General features: G+C 34.9%; 1 protein-coding gene across 2 annotated transcripts in view; it reads left to right on the top strand.

Moving 5' to 3' along the window:
- The first annotated feature begins 1,344 nt into the window (after positions 1–1,344).
- Positions 1,345–19,157, top strand: part of LOC115987995 (ankyrin repeat-containing protein NPR4-like) — a 33,741-nt gene continuing 15,928 nt past the window's right edge. The window contains exon 1 of one of the 2 annotated variants that reach the window (XM_031111615.1): positions 1,345–1,757. In XM_031111615.1, the coding sequence (XP_030967475.1) occupies positions 1,452–1,757 (306 nt within the window). In that variant the 5' untranslated portion in view covers positions 1,345–1,451. The remainder of the gene's footprint in view (positions 1,758–19,157) is intronic. The other variant, XM_031111616.1, reaches the window with a different exon arrangement.

The raw sequence follows: 19,157 nt of genomic DNA, 5'->3' as shown, positions 1-19,157 counted from the left end.
AATGATGAAACAATAAGAAGAATAAATTGTGAAGTGCAAATATGCCATAACACACGTTAAATGCCACATGTTTGATTTTAACTGCCGTTATACTTTGATTTTACCACCAAAGCCTGGTCATTCCAAGCATATGGTAATACAATCTTATACAAATTAGAACATAAGTAATAAAACTGCCAACAACACAGAATAGTTAATAGGGTATATATTAATATTGAAGACAACGTTTCAACCAATAACAATACACTATACATTCTTAGAGAAAAATATTAACAAAAAGCAAATGCGCAGGATTCAATTTTTTACAATGGCCAACAATTGAAGTATCAGTATAAAGAGGTATCTACTTCTTGATTATAGTGTCAAAGTCATGGCCATTTCATAAATTATAATACAATCTCGCTCTATATTATGGCCATAAGAAAATATTAAAACAACCTGTAATATTGCTTTAAACCAAATCTCCATTGCAACTACCCAATTCAAACCCAAATGTTAAAATTCGAATGGAGATGATGAAATACAAAATAATGACTCCAATAACCAAATATGCTTAAATAAATAATCAAAGCCACTAAGCCAAAAAAAATGCGAATTTAAACTCATTTTACAAAGTCAAACGGTGCACAAATAACAATATGTTATGTAACTTTGGCACACAAAGTTTAAGGCAAAAAGTATGTAACCGAATAGTATAACACCATCTTCTCAAAAAAAAAAAGAAAAAAGAATAGTATAACACCATGATCAATACTTAGAGCAATTTCTCAATCACGGTTGACCGAATTATTTTCTAACCATTTCATCAAGGGTATATAGTGCCAATAATGTTGTTTTCTTATTTCTGTACTCCTCTGGCAGAAAAGAAACTGGGAGAATTAAGAAATGAATGTAAATACACAAAGAGAGAGAGTTAAAAGATATAGTAACAGTAGTAAAATTGTATTGAAACGGTTTGTTTAATCCACCAAATGAAAAGACACAATTTTATGGTGTTTTAAAATGTAAACATGTCACAAATTTATATTATCACGTGACGCAATAAGGAGTGGTCAATAAAAAGTCAAACGTTTCGACTATTAGTTATTATATAAATATATATAGATTATATGTTAAAATTTTAAAAACGGTTAATTTACGGTTTAGAAACTAAATATATATACACCATGTGCTATCAAAGCAGATTGTGAAGTGTCCAAATTCTATAATTCAAATTTTAAATAATCACGTCAACGCTTTTCTCTTTTATTTCCTTTCTTGTTAAACATGTCTTTTGGTTGATTTTTTTTTTTTTTGGTTGTACACCTATTGACTTGAACTTTGTTTTATTTGTCACAGGAATCAGGCGGCAAGTAGATGACCGTCACGCCCTTGATATTCTTGATTGTCTTTGTGGAAAAATAAAATATTTCAATTACTTACAACTGGGCAGAGCATCAGCCTATGAAGCTATGCTGGAAGCTACGAAGCATGGAATTGTTGAGTTTATAGAGAAGATGAAAGTTGTTCGTCCTTGTCTATTACTTGCTATCGATTCGGACTCTAGGGGCATATTTTCATATGCAATTCTATATCGTCGAGTTAAAATTTTCAATTTCATATACGGGCTTGAAGAGACAAGGGAGCATATCACATCTCTCAAAGACAAATTTAATAATAACCTGTTGCATTTGGCAGGGATGCCAGCACCTCCATCTGAGCTTGTTCGTAGATCTGGTGCAGCTTTGCAAATGCAAAGGGAACTTCAATGGTTTCAGGTCATAATCTCTCGCTTCATCTGTCTTAAATATTTTGATTTTAATATTACGTGATATGTTCAGAGTCCCAATGTTGTTTCCGAATTCAGAGAATTGACCACCCGATTGTCAAACGGACCTAAAAGAATCACTATTTTCTTTTTCAGAATCACTACTTGAAATGCTTTAAGGGACCTTTTTAGGACTGGACTTTTGTGTTGGATTAAAATAACTTGACCTTGGTTAATTAAACAATTACCCAAGTTGATTAATTAGATCAATTTACATACAAATCGTGGAACCACTAACAAATCACTAAATAAACTAAATACAACAAAAATTAAATTGATACGATGATTTATTGACAAATGGAGAAAACCTTTCATAAAGCAAAAACCTTATTGGGTGAATTTAAAGTCACCACTCTCAAGAATCCATTAATCAATAATTAAGCGGTTACATGTATGAGAAATCTTACCACTACCTTGGCTTATCCCAAAATACCAATCTACAGTTGAATCTTCGCTCCAATACCCAATTAGATTTGATTTGTAGTAGCCTTCTTTCCCTTGATGCACAAATCTCTAATTTGTGACTAACCCTTTGCATGGATCCCAGTACGTGACTAACTTCAGCAATTTGAATGATTGTTGTTGGCTACAAAGTTCTCTACTTCATAAACAATGAAGATCAAGAAGCACTTGGTTACAAAATCCTATGATGTACAAACGTAGTAGCTTCTCACAGAAGAAAATAAACTCTTGGTCTTTGTATTCTTATGTGACGGCTTCTTAAAATAAGCTTTATATATGTCTAGGGTTGTGAGAGAAGAAATCCTAAACAAATACATCAACATGGGTCGAAATTCAGATCTAGAAACTCAAAATTCATAAAGCTCGATAGATCGAGCTAGTGTTGAGCTTGCCTAGTAAATCTCGATAGATGCCTTCTGTCGAGCTATCTGTTGAGCTTCAGTAAAATAGCTTTTTTTCACTTGTTTTTTGGATCCATTTCATGTCTTTAATACAATCACTTGATATGTATTAAACTGAACTTAGATTTACCCAATTTACAAGTAAAGTGCGTTTTGTCAAAAGATTAGCTAATTACAAAGAAAATATGACCCTAACATCTTGGATCTTTGATAGTTTCAAAACCTATGATTTTTCTTTTTTCGCCTTGTTTTTCACCCTAACGTCCTTTTCTACCACCATAAATATTATAGCCAAACCTTTACTTTTCCTTTGATAAGAGCACCAAGTGTTGTAAAAATATGATATTTTAACACATCAAAAACCTATTTTATTATTTTAGCATACCATTTTACAACACACTCTACATCACATTTTTTATTCTTCAATTCAATATATTAAAATAATATTAACTCAAAACTCAACCCAATAGAATCCACAACTTAGCAAGTAACGACAATGGCCACCAACCAACAACAATCGCCACACAACCACTGCATCTCCACAACCCAAAACACAAAACATACGCAACCAAATCTAGCCAAATACCCACAACAAACCCACAGCCACCAACGACAAAAATACCAACCACCACCATGTGTATAGAATCCACAACAGCAACAATCACAACCCAAAATTGAAATGCCCAAAAACCCCTACAACCAATTTGAAAAATTACTAAAGACCCACCACCATGAGTGGCTAAAACAAACATAGTGAAGAGGACCGGCCATAGGGGTTTTGGAGTTGTGGTGAGTAGTGACATTGTATAGAGGACTGACCTTGTGGCGTTGCTGGAGGACTGAACATGGGTTTTTGTAGCTATGGAGGACCGGTGGCATTTTGTTGGAGGACCAACCATGGGAGAAAGAAGAGAGGATAGAATGGCCATGGGAAAAAGAGGAGAGGAGAGAATGGCCATGGGAGAGAGGACAAAGTTGAGAGACACTGTGAGAGAAAAAATAATTAAAAATTTATAGCATTTGCTACTGTACCATTCTATTAACATAATGCTAAATATTTTAGCATTTAAAACATTTGATAGAGTGTTTTTGGTGTTTGGTGTGCCAAATGCTAAAAATTTAGCATTTAACACACTTGATGCTAATGCTCTAACTTAAAGCAAATCATCGTAGATTGCGTATCTATAGAAAGCGTCCACTTATCCTATAGGTGTCAAATAAAAAGTTGGACACATATTTCATTTAAAAAAAATACTAGTTATTAATCCGTGTGATGTTTTAGATAGTTCACCATTGTTAAATATCTTCAATGCTACAATTAGTTCAAAATGAATGAATATCAATATTTATAATACAAAATAGGGATAATACATATTTTTTTAAAAAATATAACCATATTATATCTTTTTTTAAGATGAAGCAAATATACACTATTTATGTTTTTTAACATAATTAAACTTTTATGAAATATGGAACAACGAAATCCATCAACTTATTAACAAAAGAAAATTTTCTAAGTTCCATTGAGACTTATAGGTGGAAAAAAGAGAGCAAAAAAAGTAATATAAAAATAACATTCTATAGCACAAAGTATTCATCTTACAAACTATGATGTTAAACATGAGAATAAAAAAATTAAGATATTTGCTAGCATCCATTACCTCTTTACTTTCTTTTAGCTTCTACTCCATTTGCAAAAAAACTCTAAAATCAAACAAGGTGTCTAGAAATTTGGTTCTTCATAAAATATTTCATAAACACATGGGAAATGGAAGTAAAAATACACAAACACAAAATATTAAAGAAAAAATTTGAAAAACAAAAGTAATTATGAAAGAGAAATTCATGTAAAAGATACCTTAAGGCTTGAGTACAAAGGGTTTGTAGAAATAAAAGAATAGGAACTAGGGCTATCCACTGGTTGGTCTAAGTTGCGTTTGGACTCTACCTAGACTTGACCCAATTCTGGCGGGTGGCAGAATGGAAGACTTGCCACTGGCTGTGAACACTATCGGGTCGGTTAAGGTAGTTCTTCGTTCGAATCGAGTCGATTTCAACTGAATCCGAGGGAGGTGGCAAAGAACGAGATATTGTCGAATCTAGTCCAAATCCGAACAAATCTTGATGATTTCTAATGAGATCTTGCCAGATCTTGAAAGATCCTACCCAAATCTTGTCGGAACTCTATAGATTTAAGACTAAGAGTGAGAGAGAGGGAGGAAGAGAATGGCAGTTACCAACAAAATTTGTTGGTTGGTTCAGTTTCCTTTGAGTTTCAAACCTCAAACCTACTACTCGGCCTCCATAGGTTGTTGATGCCGGAGACCCGTCGCTGATTGCTTCTTTGATCTAATCAAGTCGATTCTGGTCGGGTGGCGCGAGGTCAGATGATTTAGTTGGGTGTCAGTTTTCTTTGGACAACCCTTATAGAAACAACAGAGAGAGGGTATACCGCATAGAGGTTTTTGGTGTGGTGCTGAGTAGTATTTTGTTTAAAACTCTTTAGTTTGCTGAGTAGTAGTCAATTTAAAACTCTCCATTTGACATAATAAATAAATGGGGTAATTACACTCTCTTCCCTTGAGGTTTGAGAAAACAACATTCCACCCTAAACTTGAAGGGAAAAAAACACTTTCCCCTCTTAACATTTGATTGACCAAACTTTGTTAAGTTAATATTAAAAATGTGGTATACTAACCTACCCTTTACTTAAGGGAAAGTTTCCAAAATTATCCTATTTCATATTTAAAATTCAATGTTTTAAATTTTTAATTAAAGCGTATTTTAAATATTAAGTATGAATTTTGCTTATTATTATTTTTTCTTTTTTCAATGGGTTATGAAGAGATTTGTTGTTGCAAGTGTTTTGGTACTTAATAAATTTTGCATTTTTATTCTAAATCTATCGGTTATTTTTTTTACTAATCATAGTTAAACTTTTGAAAAGAGATTCTTATAGAAATTCAAAATATTTCATTACTAATATAAATAGAATAGGGGGCGTTAATTTCTTCAAATCTCAGAGGAGGAGAGTGTTTTTTCCTTTCAGGTTTGGGGTGGAGTGTTATTCTTCCAAACCTCAAGGAAGGGGAGAATAATTACCCCTAAATAAATTAATAAAAAATGATGAGTAAAATATTGAGACTACCAAAACTTATGTGCCAAATAGTTTAAGGTCAACTAATAGTCAAACGTCTTTGGTTTGGTTTAAAACTCTCCAAGTTGTTGAGTAGTAGTTGGCTTAAAACTCTCCATGTTGTTGAATAGTAATTGGTTTAAAACTCTCCATATTACTGAGTAGTAGTTGGTTTAAAACTCTTTAGTTCGCTAAGTAGTAGCTGGTTTAAAACTCTCCTTTTGACATAATAAATAAATTAATAAAAAATGATGTGTAAAATTGTGGGACTATCAAAGCTTATGTGGTAATATATTAGAAGGTCAACAAATGGTCAAACACTTTGGTTTTATATTATATATAGATAATTGGAGGAACATCGAAACGGTAAAAATAGAAGGGGGTTTTATACAAATGTATCATGCATTTTACATTGAAAGTGAATTTAGAGCCCACTTAATCGGTTTTAACTCAATTAGCCAACTTGATTAATTAACCAATTATGTGTTGAAATACAATTCAAAGAAATAAGCCCACAACCATATTGCAAATTTTAAGCAAAAAAAAAATAAAAATTACAGAACATTTTGTTATAAAGGGAAACCCAAATAGGAAAGACCCCTCTTCTAGCCTTATGGATATTTTTAATGCACGAACATTTGGTCCCTGACTAAGAGCATTCATATCCACTATCTTCAAACTATTTTATTTTACCATCTGAAAAGCTACTTTATCAATTATACCATACTATTTTATAACACACCCAACATCCCAACTTTTTTTTTCTTATACAATACATTAAAATAATATATCTATCCAATAAAATATATAACCCAAAATCATTTTTCTCCTCTCTCTAATTTCTGTCTTTGTCTTTGCCTCTCTCTCAACCTCAATCTCACCACTGTGAATAAATCCAAAACCCAACACAACCACCCTTCAAACCCAACCACTCCACCACCTGCCAACCGTCAACACCACCACCACCACCTGCCACCACCATCACCAACAAGACAACCACCACCCAAACCCACCACTACATGAATAAAAACTCACTGTAATCTCCAAGAATCAAACCCATAGTAAAAACCCATACCAAAACCCATCCAAGAATTAAACCCATAGAAAAAAAAAATTACAATAGATCAAACCCACTGAAATCTCCACCGCAAACCCATTGCCAAAAAGCCAAACCACCGATCTCAACCCACATTAGCCACCACACACACAACATTGAAACCAAAAAGGAAAAGAAAAGAAAGATAAAAAAGAAATTAATCAATTTTTTATTTAAAAAATATACGTCATTCTTCAATTGCTACCACTAGTTGACCTTGTTGATCAAGCCAAAATTACATTGTTTAGCCACCCTTGATGATACTCAATTTCCAAGAAAAAAAAAAAAAAAAGAAGAATCGCCCACGTGTTTCTTCTCTTGGCTGCCAAAATAATGAATATTGTCAATCTCCATGTCAATATAATAGAGAGGAAGGAGTGAGTGAGACAGAGACAAAGTGAGTTGGGAGAGGGAGAGAGGGAGGCTGGCTTGAGAAGAGAGAAAAGTGATTCAGAGAGAGAGAGAGAGAGAGAAGAGATAAAAGTGATTCAGATTTTAGAGAGAGAGAGAGAGAGAGAGAGAGAGAGAGAGAGGGGAGAAATTAATAAAATATGTGGTTAAAGTTTTACAAGTTACTACAGTACCGTCATACATATAAGACGGTATTGTAGCACTATTGCAAATTTTTTTACAATTAGAAGACAGGGTAATGCATGCCATTTGTGCTTTGATGCTAAAATATACCATATTTTGCCATTTACAAGTCTGAATGTGAATGTTCTAACACCACCACAATAACTTGATTGTTGTAGTTGGTATAGGAGTTACTGCTTGGTACACTGAAAGGATCTTTAACTGTTGGTGTCAAAGTTTTTGCTTGACAACCTTGTCACAAAAAGTAAGCAACAAAAAATTAAAAAATACAGACCAATGGTCATAAAGGGAAAACCCTAATAGGAAAAACCTCTTTTCTAGCTTCGTGGATATTTTCAATGCACGAATATCTTATCCCTGACTAACACCACCGCAATAGCTTGATTGTTATAGTTGGTATAGCAATCACTTCTTGGTACACCAAAAGGATCTTTTAACTGTTGGTGTCAGAGAATTTGCTTAGTATAGTAATCCATGGGGCACATATGCAACATTTTCTTCTCTCTCTCTCGTACTGACTTAAGTAAGCCTTTTATATCATCTCCAGTACTTAGAGCACAAATTCCAAGGCTTGTCATGGGCTTGAATATGGAAAACTGAATTCTTGATACTCGATTGGTCAAGTTGCAGTCAAGGTTGTAGATCAAATAGATTCATGTGCAATTCTTAAGTAGAATTTTGTGCCTTAATTGGACATGTTTTGGATACAGTTTGCCAACATATATAAACAGTTGACCCTTACAATTTTCCTCTTCGACAATCCATGACAAAACTCAAAATTTTACATCAAATAACCTAGGTTACTTACTAAAAACAACACAGTAGCCTAACCTAAACCAATTGAACTTTAGAAGTCACTGCAAAAAGAAAGTTTGTGAAAGCTCATTAAGTATGTAAAACACTAGTGAATGTTTAGACCCCCAAATACAAAAACACCGACACAAGCTTATATTCAAACAATATATGTGTGGAATGATAAATATAAGCAATACCCAAAGATGAAACTACTCTAAGCCAAATTTTAATCACAACACAACAGTAATTAAAAGTAAAGAGTAAGGAAAAGAGAGAAGCAAACACAAGATAACACCGGTATGTGTTATCGAAGAGGAAACCGAAGAACTCGGCGAAAAACCTCTCCGTTGCCCTCGAAGTGGTAAAATGATCCACTAAAAAATCAGTTGGGATATATGAATAGCAATAGACCCTCCAAGCCTAATCTACCTGATGTACCTAAGCCCTCCAAGCTTCTTGCTGGGTTACGCCTAACATTTTCTTTTCTAGCTAACTGGATCCCACAATAATCCCATTGCATCAAAAAAATATGAATTGACCCTCTCTTGAATTGCTTCCCAATACACCAAGAACCTTCTCATTGCTCTGAATGTGGTGAGGTAAGGATTTGGCTTAAGAATGGGCATGACAATGGAGAGGATAAAAGTAGAGGAATTTGGAGAATCAAAGGTAAAAGATTGTGGATGAGTCAATCTTGTTTTTTTTCTAGGGTTTATCTCTCAAAATTCTCTCTAAAAGCTCTTTACATTTCATGGGTATAAGGGTATTTATATTAGGGTATGAGAAGGAATGTGAAAAGTCACTTTTCAGCAAAACAGGGTGCACTGGCGAGTCACTCGCGACTGGGACAAGCCGTTAGTTCCAGTCGCTAGATAATAGAATGGTCAGACTGTACTTTCTGTCCTTTAGTGATCTAGCTATCCTAACCCTTCAAATTCCTGCATGCTTCACACGTGTGCTGGATTCTGGTGAGTCATTACTTGAGAGTCGGTTGTGAGATCCAATCTTAAGATGCCTCTTGATGCATACACTTGATCAATTCTTCACACTCTCTCACACACAACCCTTACATTATTCCCACCTAAATACAAGGTTTCTAAATGCTGAATTATAAGCAAATTTGGCACAGAATAAAGCCAAAACATAGTTGAATAAATTTAACTTTACAATCTCCCCCTTTAGCTACTTTGTGACAAAACCCTAGAACAGACTCTATACTTAAAATGTGAGTTGGGAACAGTTGCCAAAACTCACTCACACCCAATTCTAGAACTGTGAAGCTCTTGAACCATACGAACAAGTTTCCTGAAAACAGTATCACAAAATGCACTCATTAAGTTCATTGTAAGCAGAAATCTTATAATGCATATGGAGTAAGCACAATGCGATGAAGCAAGAATGAATATGACAATGAAGGATAGCTTAACCATACAAGAACAATCACTATATATAGTGACTACAATGAACATTCACACGGTGAATGATCATCCGGACATGTAAGCAAATAAGGTCAATTCAAAGTATCATTTGAATGTCCAACACTCAACTGATGCAAGAACACTAAGGCTAGAAGCATTAGGTTTAAGCTTGCATCAATGATACAAGATCCAACAAGGGCACAAGAGTACTGAAGTGAATGCAAAATATAAACTAAAAGTACTAAGCTACATAAGCAAAGGTACAAATAAAGCATAGTCAAGTACACAACATAAGCTTAAATTATGAAATATAAACATAGACTAGTAATAGCAACAAATAGAAACTAGAAAAGCTTATTGATTGATTTGCTTGCTCTTGCATTGCTTGCTCCCCCTTTGATTAAGCTCTCTTCCCCTATCATTGCATTCCCCCTATCATGTTCACCATCTTCCCCTTTTTGTCATGGAATAGCTAGTCATCATCTTCTTCTAGCTTTCTTTGGATTTGATCCAATTGAGTTTGGAGAGAGGTAAACTTTGTTTCAAATCGAGTGTGTTGAGAGTGCACGATAGTTGTGAGACCAGACAATTTTATGCCAATCTCTTGCATAGAAGCCATGATGTTGTCCAACTTCTCATCATAGGAGTGTGAGCTAGAGCTTGTATCACCTTGAGGAGCATTACTCTCTTTCTTAGCATTCTTTCGGCTATGGCCTATTATAGCATTGAGAGTGCTAATGTTGATTGGTCTTTGCTTGGGTTGAGGATACTCATCTTCCAATGTTGGTACTCCTTTTAGCTTTAATATCTCTGTGATGAGGCAGCAAAATGGAAGACAATTCCTAGAGGCCATCCTTTCAGCAGTTTTGACCAAAATGTGAAAGAGATGAGAGCATACATTAATTTCTTCATTGGTAATCAAGTCATGAAGAAATAGAGCCCGACTAAGATTCATGTGTCCGGTGCTTGAGAGAGGATAGAGGTTATGGAACATTATTGTTGTGAGCAACCTTAATTTGGGAGATAACGATGACAGATCAATTGATTTCCCATTTGAAGATACCTCCAAGTTTTCTTCGAGAGCATCCCGAAGAATGTCAAGATCCGGCTCCAACTCATCATACACCGATGGTTTGATAAACACTGGTCGGTTGATGTTCATAATGATAGCAAGAAAGGAAGGCATTATAGTGAAGTCCTTTCCTCTTACCCAACATCTTAGCTCATCCCCATCGAAGAGGGCATTCGCATAAAACTCTTTCACAAGCTCTTTATAACGATCTTTAAGATTTGATAAAAGGTAGTTCCAATCCTTAGAAGTGAACCATTTAGGAATGTTTGTATCAAGAAGAGTGGCTTGCTCAATGACCCATTCAACTACCATGGGGGCATCTTTGAAGCAGTTCAAATATGCTTGATATGCAGCATATGATCTGAATCGAGTGTCATCAAAAACTCCAATCGAAGATCGAGTTTTCTTTGACTTAGGGGAGAAGCTACTGAGATCAATGACCGGTTCTTTTCCTTTGTTGCTGCTTCCTTTCACTACTAACTTTTTGAAAAGAGACATCTTCAAGCAAAGATCATGAAATAGCAAAGAGCAAGATGAAAACAAACGGCACCAAACTTGATTAGCAACAAGATAGTACCAAATAATAAATACACTACGAATTAAACCCTAAAAACTGAAATTTAAAGAGCAATTAAAAAAAAATTGACGTGTGAAGATGCTAAACATCAAATCATGATATAATCATGGCATAAGTAACACAACATGTCAAAGATTGTGTGTGTGTGCATCATATGAAAAAAATGTGCATATAGAGCATGAAAACATGCAAGGGTCAAAATGTGAAAGTACATAATCATTGGTTGTTCCAAACATGGAAGCATGATTATCCCCAAAATTGTTGTACTCAATGGAGTCCAAAAACACACACAAAAACATCTAAAAAGACATTTTATCACCAACATAGTATGCACAACACAACACAAAACATAGTATAATGCATGAGCATGTCATAAAAACCTGTAAAACAAGCATTATACCATCATCCTCAACAAAACCCATAAACCCATATAACAATCTCATCAAAAACCACTAAAACCATGCTCATTAACCATATTTCAATATCTCAACACAAACAACAAATCCATAAAAATAGGGCTTTAAACTTGAAATAGAGTGAATATAAGTGAAAACCCATACCTTATCTTAGAGTTTGAGTGAAGATTGAAGATGAAAATGGAGGTTTTTGGAGCGAAAATGGTGGTTTAAGAGAGGGAGAGGTGGAGAAGACAAAGAGAATAGCACGTGATGCGAGGGAAACTAAAAAGTTTTTGAAAAACTGTCTGAGTTTTAACCCTATTTGTGCAAAACACGCGATTTTCACAACTCAACTGACTCGTGAGTGAGTCACCAAATCCCTTGAACAAGATTTTGGAAATTTTCTTTAAGTCTTTTTTGCAACTGGGACTTCCACTAGTTAGAAGAGTTATGAACGCCTCTGGATGAACTTGCGACTCGCGAGTGAGTTGCGAAAATGAGTAGCCAAAAAGTCAAAAACACAGATTTTTGAAAACATTTCTACGTGTTTTTCGCGACTTGAAGTCTTACTCGCCAGAGAGTAACGAAACATTCTGTGTAAACTTGCGATTGAGCTTTGAAAACTTGCGACTCGCGAGTGAGTTGCCAAAAGGCAGGGTTGAAAAATTTTGGATTTTTGGGTTTGATCAACATATACTTGAGTATGTACATCATATTTAATCAAGTACAATCACACAAATGAATAAAACATTCATTGAACATAGACATGTGTGATGTGTGTGGGTATCAAATGTGAGATAGTCCTTAGTCTAATGTGAAGCTTCAATGATTAATTCAACCAAGTCATACACAATTAGTACTAAGTAGTGTGACCATTGACTAATCATTCATGACAAGTTTGAAGATCTATTTACAACAATCACATAGATGTCAAGATGTTTCCCACAAAGATACAAGTGCATAAAGAACAAGCTAAGCTCATAAATGCACAAAGCCATTTGTACGGAGGTACAAGGCTAAACATGCGTGTGACAATGCATAATATTGCTGATCAAAATTTTTGGATTTTATACTTTTTATGTGTTTTTGGATTTTTGACACAAAACAAGTAAAGAATGATAAAAAACAACAGCAAACAACCAAAGCTTTTAAACAACAAAAACAATAAAAACATGCTTCCAACAAAGTAGTGTGTGCTTTACTCAATTATGATCACTTCAAGATAGATATGTAAAACACACAACACACATGAGATTCAAGGAATGATATCGACGCCGATGGTTTTACGGAGCAATTCGAACCAAGGACCATCGAGAGGTTTGGTGAAGATGTCTGCCTTTTGGTTGTCCGTGTGGATGAATTCAAGACATACGATTTTATCTTCCACCAAATCACGAATGAAGTAATAGCGAATCTCTATGTGCTTGGACTTTGAGTGCTAAACAGGATTCTTGGAAAGATTTTTGGCACTAGTGTTGTCACAAAACACACTCATCGTTTCTTGAGGAATCCCATAGTCATGAAGAAATTTCTTCATCCAGAGAAGTTGAGTACAACAACTTCCAGCAGCTATGTACTTGGCTTCAGCTGTAGATAGAGATATCGAGTTCTGCTTTTTACTCATCCATGATACTAGATTGTTTCCGAGATAGAAACATCCACCCGGAGTGCTCTTTTGGTCATTAACACTTCCTGCCCAATCTTCATCTGAGTAATTGGATAGACAATTATTAGAGCCTTTTGAGTACCATAGACCATACTTAGGAGTGCCATTAATATAGTGTATGATTCTTTTCACAGCTGTCAAGTGAGACTCCTTCGGAGTTGCTTGATAACGAGCACAAACTCCCACACTAAACATAATGTCCAGCCTGCTTGCAGTGAGATATAGGATACTTCCAATGATGCTTCTATACAAATTTGGACTTACTTCTACCCTGGAAGGATCAAGACTAAGCTTGGTAGATGAACTCATAGGAGTGGAGGCATGCTTCTTGGAATCTAATCCAAACTTCTTGACAAGATTTCTAGCATATTTTTCTTGAGAGGTGAAAATACCATCCTTCCTTTGTTTAACTTGAAGATCCAAGAAAAATGTAAGTTCCCCCACCATACTCATTTCGAGTTCCTTCTTCATCTCTTCAGAAAACTCTATAGTCTGGATGTCTATTATGGCTCCAAACACTATGTCATCAACATACACTTGAGCTACAAGAAGATCGTTTTAATCTTTCTTTACAAACAAGGTCTGGCTGGCATACCTTCTTTTAAATCCTCCATCCAAGAGATAATTAGTAAGTCAATCATACCCTGCTCTAGGTGCTTGTTTCAGTCCATAGAGCACCTTCTTCAATCTCAAAACATGATCTGGGAAGTGAGGATCTTGGAAACCTTTGGGTTATTCAACAAAGACATCTTCATTAAGGAACCCATTGAGAAAGACACATTTCACATCCATTTGGTAGAGTTTGAAATCCATAGTACATGCAATGGACAAAAGGATGCGAATAGACTCAAGTCTAGCCATGGGAGCAAGGATTCATCAAAGTCTACTCTCCTTCCACTTGAGTGTAACCTTGAGCCACCAACTGAGACTTATTTTAGTTATCTCACCATTCTCATCAATCTTATTTCTGAAAATCCATTTGGTGTCAATGACATGAGCGTCTTTGGGCCTTGGGACAAGTTCCCATACATTATTCCTCACAAATTGATTCTGTTCTTCATGCATTGAATCCACCCAATTCTCATCTTGAAGAACTTCTTCTACCTTTTTTGGCTTAAATTGAGCAAGGTAGCAGTGATAAGTCAGATGGTTTGCAACAAGTGTGCTCCATTTTCTAAGACGAAGACCTTCATCTAGAGACCTGATAATGTTACTTTCTGGATGATTTTTAACCACTCTAGATGATGGCTACACTGAGGTGGACACTTTATCATTCCGGGAGTTTTTTTCTTCATTTTAGAACTCACGGGAGTAGATTCTCTTTCAGGTGAACATTCTTCCACTTCAACATTATGGGCTTCAATCTCAACGATAGTTTATTTGGAGCTTGTTCCTTCTCCATTATCATCATTTGGTACTTTTGTTATGGCATCGTCAATGACCACATTGATGGATTCTATCACCGTTTTTGTTCTATTGTTGAAGACTCTATATGCCCAACTAGTGGTTGAGTAACCGAGAAAGATACCTTCATCACTTTTTGCATCAAACTTTCCAAGGTTTTCCCGATCATTTAGAATGTAACACTTACTCTTGAAGACTCGGAAGTATTTCACTTTTGGCTTCTTCCCATTCCAAATTTCATATCCAGTCTTCTTTGTTCCCGCTCGGAAGAATATTCTATTGCTAATGTGACATGAGGTGTTCACAACTTCTCCCCAAAATTTTTGAGGAATTTTCTTGTTGAGTAGCATAACTCTTGCCATTTCTTGAATCACCCGGTTCTTCCTTTCAACCACCCCATTTTGTTGAAAAGTTTTAGGAGCTGAAAATTCTTTCTTGATCCCATTCTTCTCTGATAGGCCAAAAATGTATTAACCCCCTTATGGCAAATCAATTAATTAATTAATTAGTCAAATGAATTAATTAATTCAATTACATGCAATGGCGTGGTCGCACAAACAAATCACCAAATAACTAAGTGCAGTTGAAATTAAATTTTGACACAGATGATTTGTTTAAGAATGGGGAAAACCACCGAGGCAAAATCCCACAGGGTGATTTTAAGGTCACCGCTCCTAAGAATCCACTATTATCAAAACAAACAGTTACAAGTAAAAGAAATCCCAATACCTAATACCAACCTACAGTTGAACCCTTACCCCAATACCCAATTGGAATTGTAATGTAGCAACAATCTCTCATTTCAATGCATGAATCCCAATACATGAATAACACACCAACTTGAAGAAGAATGTTAGCTGCAAAGTTCTTCAGTTCATCAACATGAAGATCAGGAAGCTCCTTGGTCACAAAACCCTTGGTGCAAAGACGCAGTAGCTTCTATAGAGAGAAAGATGAATTAGGACAAATTGTCTCCGGTCACAATATGCATGTAACAATTGAGTGCAACAATCTTTGCATCACCTGTGACGGCCTTTAAAATAATCCTTAGATATGTCTAGGGTTGTGAGAAAAGAAATCCTATATTGATACTCATGGATATGCATGAAATTAGATCTAGAAAATCTAAATTTGTAATTCTCGATACATACAGCTTCTGTCAAGCTGCTATCAAGATCCATCATTAAACCTTGATAGATATGAATCTGTCGAGCTATCTATCGAGCTTTAATGAATAACACTTCTTCACTTGTTTCTTGGACAGATTTCCATGACTTTAATACTAAACTTGAACTCTTGTTCCTTGAAGTACTAAACCCATCCTAGATATACCCAATTACAAGTAAAGTGCATTTTGTCAAAGGATTAGCCAATTACATCAAAATTACCCTAACAATCTCCTCCTTTGGCAATCTGTGACAAAATCACAACAATCAAATGAATTATGAGAGAAGCCTTAAAACACTAAACTCATAACCACTTGTTGAATAAAATAAAATCTAACCCTAACACAAATTCTTGAAAAACTTTGCAAGAAGAGAGTTCATGACATGGTAGATTTTCACAACCTGTCTTTTTGAAACACTTTAAAAAAAACTCATCAAGGTATCTTAGTGTGAAATAGAAATAAAGATTGCATACATAAAGAAACATGTGTATAAAGAGAGAAAAGAAACAACACAAGTAGAGATAGGTGAAGAACAACATACATTATCATATATATATATGAAAAGTAAATACAATGTATGTCATAAATAAATGGTCACAAGACCGGTATACAAAAGGATAATGTAACTATAGAGAAAGAAAAGAAAAGTACATAAAATCCTCACTACATCCCTCAAAATATAGGCATTCCTCCTAACAAAAATGTCCTATGCTAACTCTTCCCCTAAATACAAGACTACTTTCATCATCCAAAACTACTCCCCCTTTTTGTCACGAATGACAAAGGGTAAGTCATCGAGAGGTCGTCATCTCATCTGTTGGAAAAACATGTGTTTGTATCTCATACAAAACATACATAGCGAAAAATTAATGGATCTACTTCATTCGCAATTGATAACATGTACTATGTAAATTTCAGAATTTAAGAACAAGAGAGCGTACCTTAGTGCGATGAAATTCAAAACCAAAGATTAGATGTACTTGGGAACACTTTTAATCTTCACTCCAATTCCACTTATGACTAAGAAGTGTAGTCTCTCAATCAGTTCAAGGTAGAATAAGAGAGTGGTTTACACTCATATACACACCATTTCATAGACCTCTAAAATTCTGTATGTTTCTCTCCTTATATATAATTGATTATCTAATCGAACTAGTCTTTTGGGCCATTCGAATTGGGCTTTAGTATGTGGCTTGGAGTGGGACCAAAAGGGACAAATAAGACACTAGCTCCAATTAGTTTTTGGCCTTTCTCTCAACTCTTGACAGGCCCAAAATTACCATTAATTATATTTAATACCACTATATAAATATAATTGCATTCTAGGCCTTATTAATAAATTATATCCCAAGACTTTATTATATATTCAACCCCTTTATTAAAATATTCGTAGTAATACAAAGTCATGAAATGTTGACTACCACTTTGAAGATTACTACATCTTAATCCTTGAGTACCCAATTTAATCTTTTAAGTTATTCATCATATATTTATGAAATCTAATTTCGTAAATATATACTTTAGTAACTCCTTACTAAAGTGGTTAGGTCTAACACTCTAAATAACCAAACCCATTAAATTTATCTTAAGAGAATATTTTATATCTCCGTTAAGAGATTATGAATTCCATCTTGAGAATATATGTTCCTTCAATACTAAATGTGGCTTCCCAACATACTGAGGTTTTGATCCTGACTTTAGATCTCACTTCTGTTATATCAAAGCAACTTACACTTCATGATCAGATTCATTATTCTCTCAAGATTAAGAGTTGATGTAAATAAAAGTCGTGAGATTTATTATGCATTTGACAGTCGTTAGTAGAATAATAAATATCACAACGGTCCAGTTCAATAAGTCTTAACACTTAAAACATATCAACATATCAACTAAAAGTCTCCACTTCCATGATCAAGACAAATCATCTTAGTTGATATGTCATAATCTTTGCAGATGAAATGCCTAATTTCATCACCGACTATAAACTAAAATTCTGAGTTTACAAAGAACTTGTGATTTATATCTTCTGTGACTAAATTACATAAATTACATATTATGCATCTCATGGACTATATGATAATGTCCAAATATTCATGTTACCATTATTTTAGATAATAATAAAACAACTTTATTAATCACAACATACTGTCATACATAATATTATACATAATGTCATACATAGCATAGAACTCATTAAACGTGTCATCCTCCTCCATCTTTATCTCTTCAAAGCTAGTAGTGAGCCTTTAGAGTTTTGAGTCCTTGATAGCCTTAGTCCCTTCATAGGTTGTCTAGAGGATGGTCCATGCTTCCTTTGCAATTTTTGTCGATGATATTTTCTTAAACTCCTTATTCGTGTCCGCACTGAATAGGGCATTCAATGCTCTATTGTTGAAGTTCGCCACTTTTATCTTGGCCTCATCCTAGTCAGTTGACGCTTCCTTTGGCTTAGTCCAGCCAATCTCCACAGCTTGCCACACTTTCTTATCTAAGGACTGCTAGAAAGCTCTCATACATACTTTTCAATATGCATAGTTAGTGCCATCAAATAAAGGAGGTATAATGAGTGATTGTCCTCTATCCATGACAAACAAGGGTCAATGGATCACACACCAAAGATTAAAACCTAATTAGAGTGTGCCTGCTCTGATACCACTTGATAGGCCAAAAATGTATTGACCTCTTATTACAAATCAATTAATTAATTAAATAGTCAAGCGAATTAATTAATTCAATTACATGCAATGACGTGGTAGCACAAACAAATCACCAAATAACTTAGTGTAACAGAAATTAAATTTTGACATAGGTGAGTTGTTTACGAATGGGGAAAACTACTAAGGCAAAACCCCACAGGATGATTTTAAGGTCACCACTCTCAAGAATCTACTATTATCAAAACAAACGGTTACAAGTAAAAGGAATCCTAGTACCTAATACCAACCTACAGTTGAACCCTTACCCCAATACCCAATTAGACTTGTAATATAGTGGCAATCTCTCTGTTCAATGCATGAATCCCAATACGTGACTAATCAATGATGCACGGATCCAGTACATGACTAACACACCAACTTGAAGAAGAATGTTGGCTGCAAAGTTCTTCAGTTCATCAACATGAAGATCAGGAAGCTCTTTGGTCACAAAACCCTTAGTGTAAAGA

Source organism: Quercus lobata, chromosome 4 (assembly GCF_001633185.2).
Source record: "Quercus lobata isolate SW786 chromosome 4, ValleyOak3.0 Primary Assembly, whole genome shotgun sequence".
Taxonomy (NCBI): Eukaryota; Viridiplantae; Streptophyta; class Magnoliopsida; order Fagales; family Fagaceae; genus Quercus; species Quercus lobata.
This window is presented reverse-complemented; position numbering and strand designations above follow the sequence as displayed.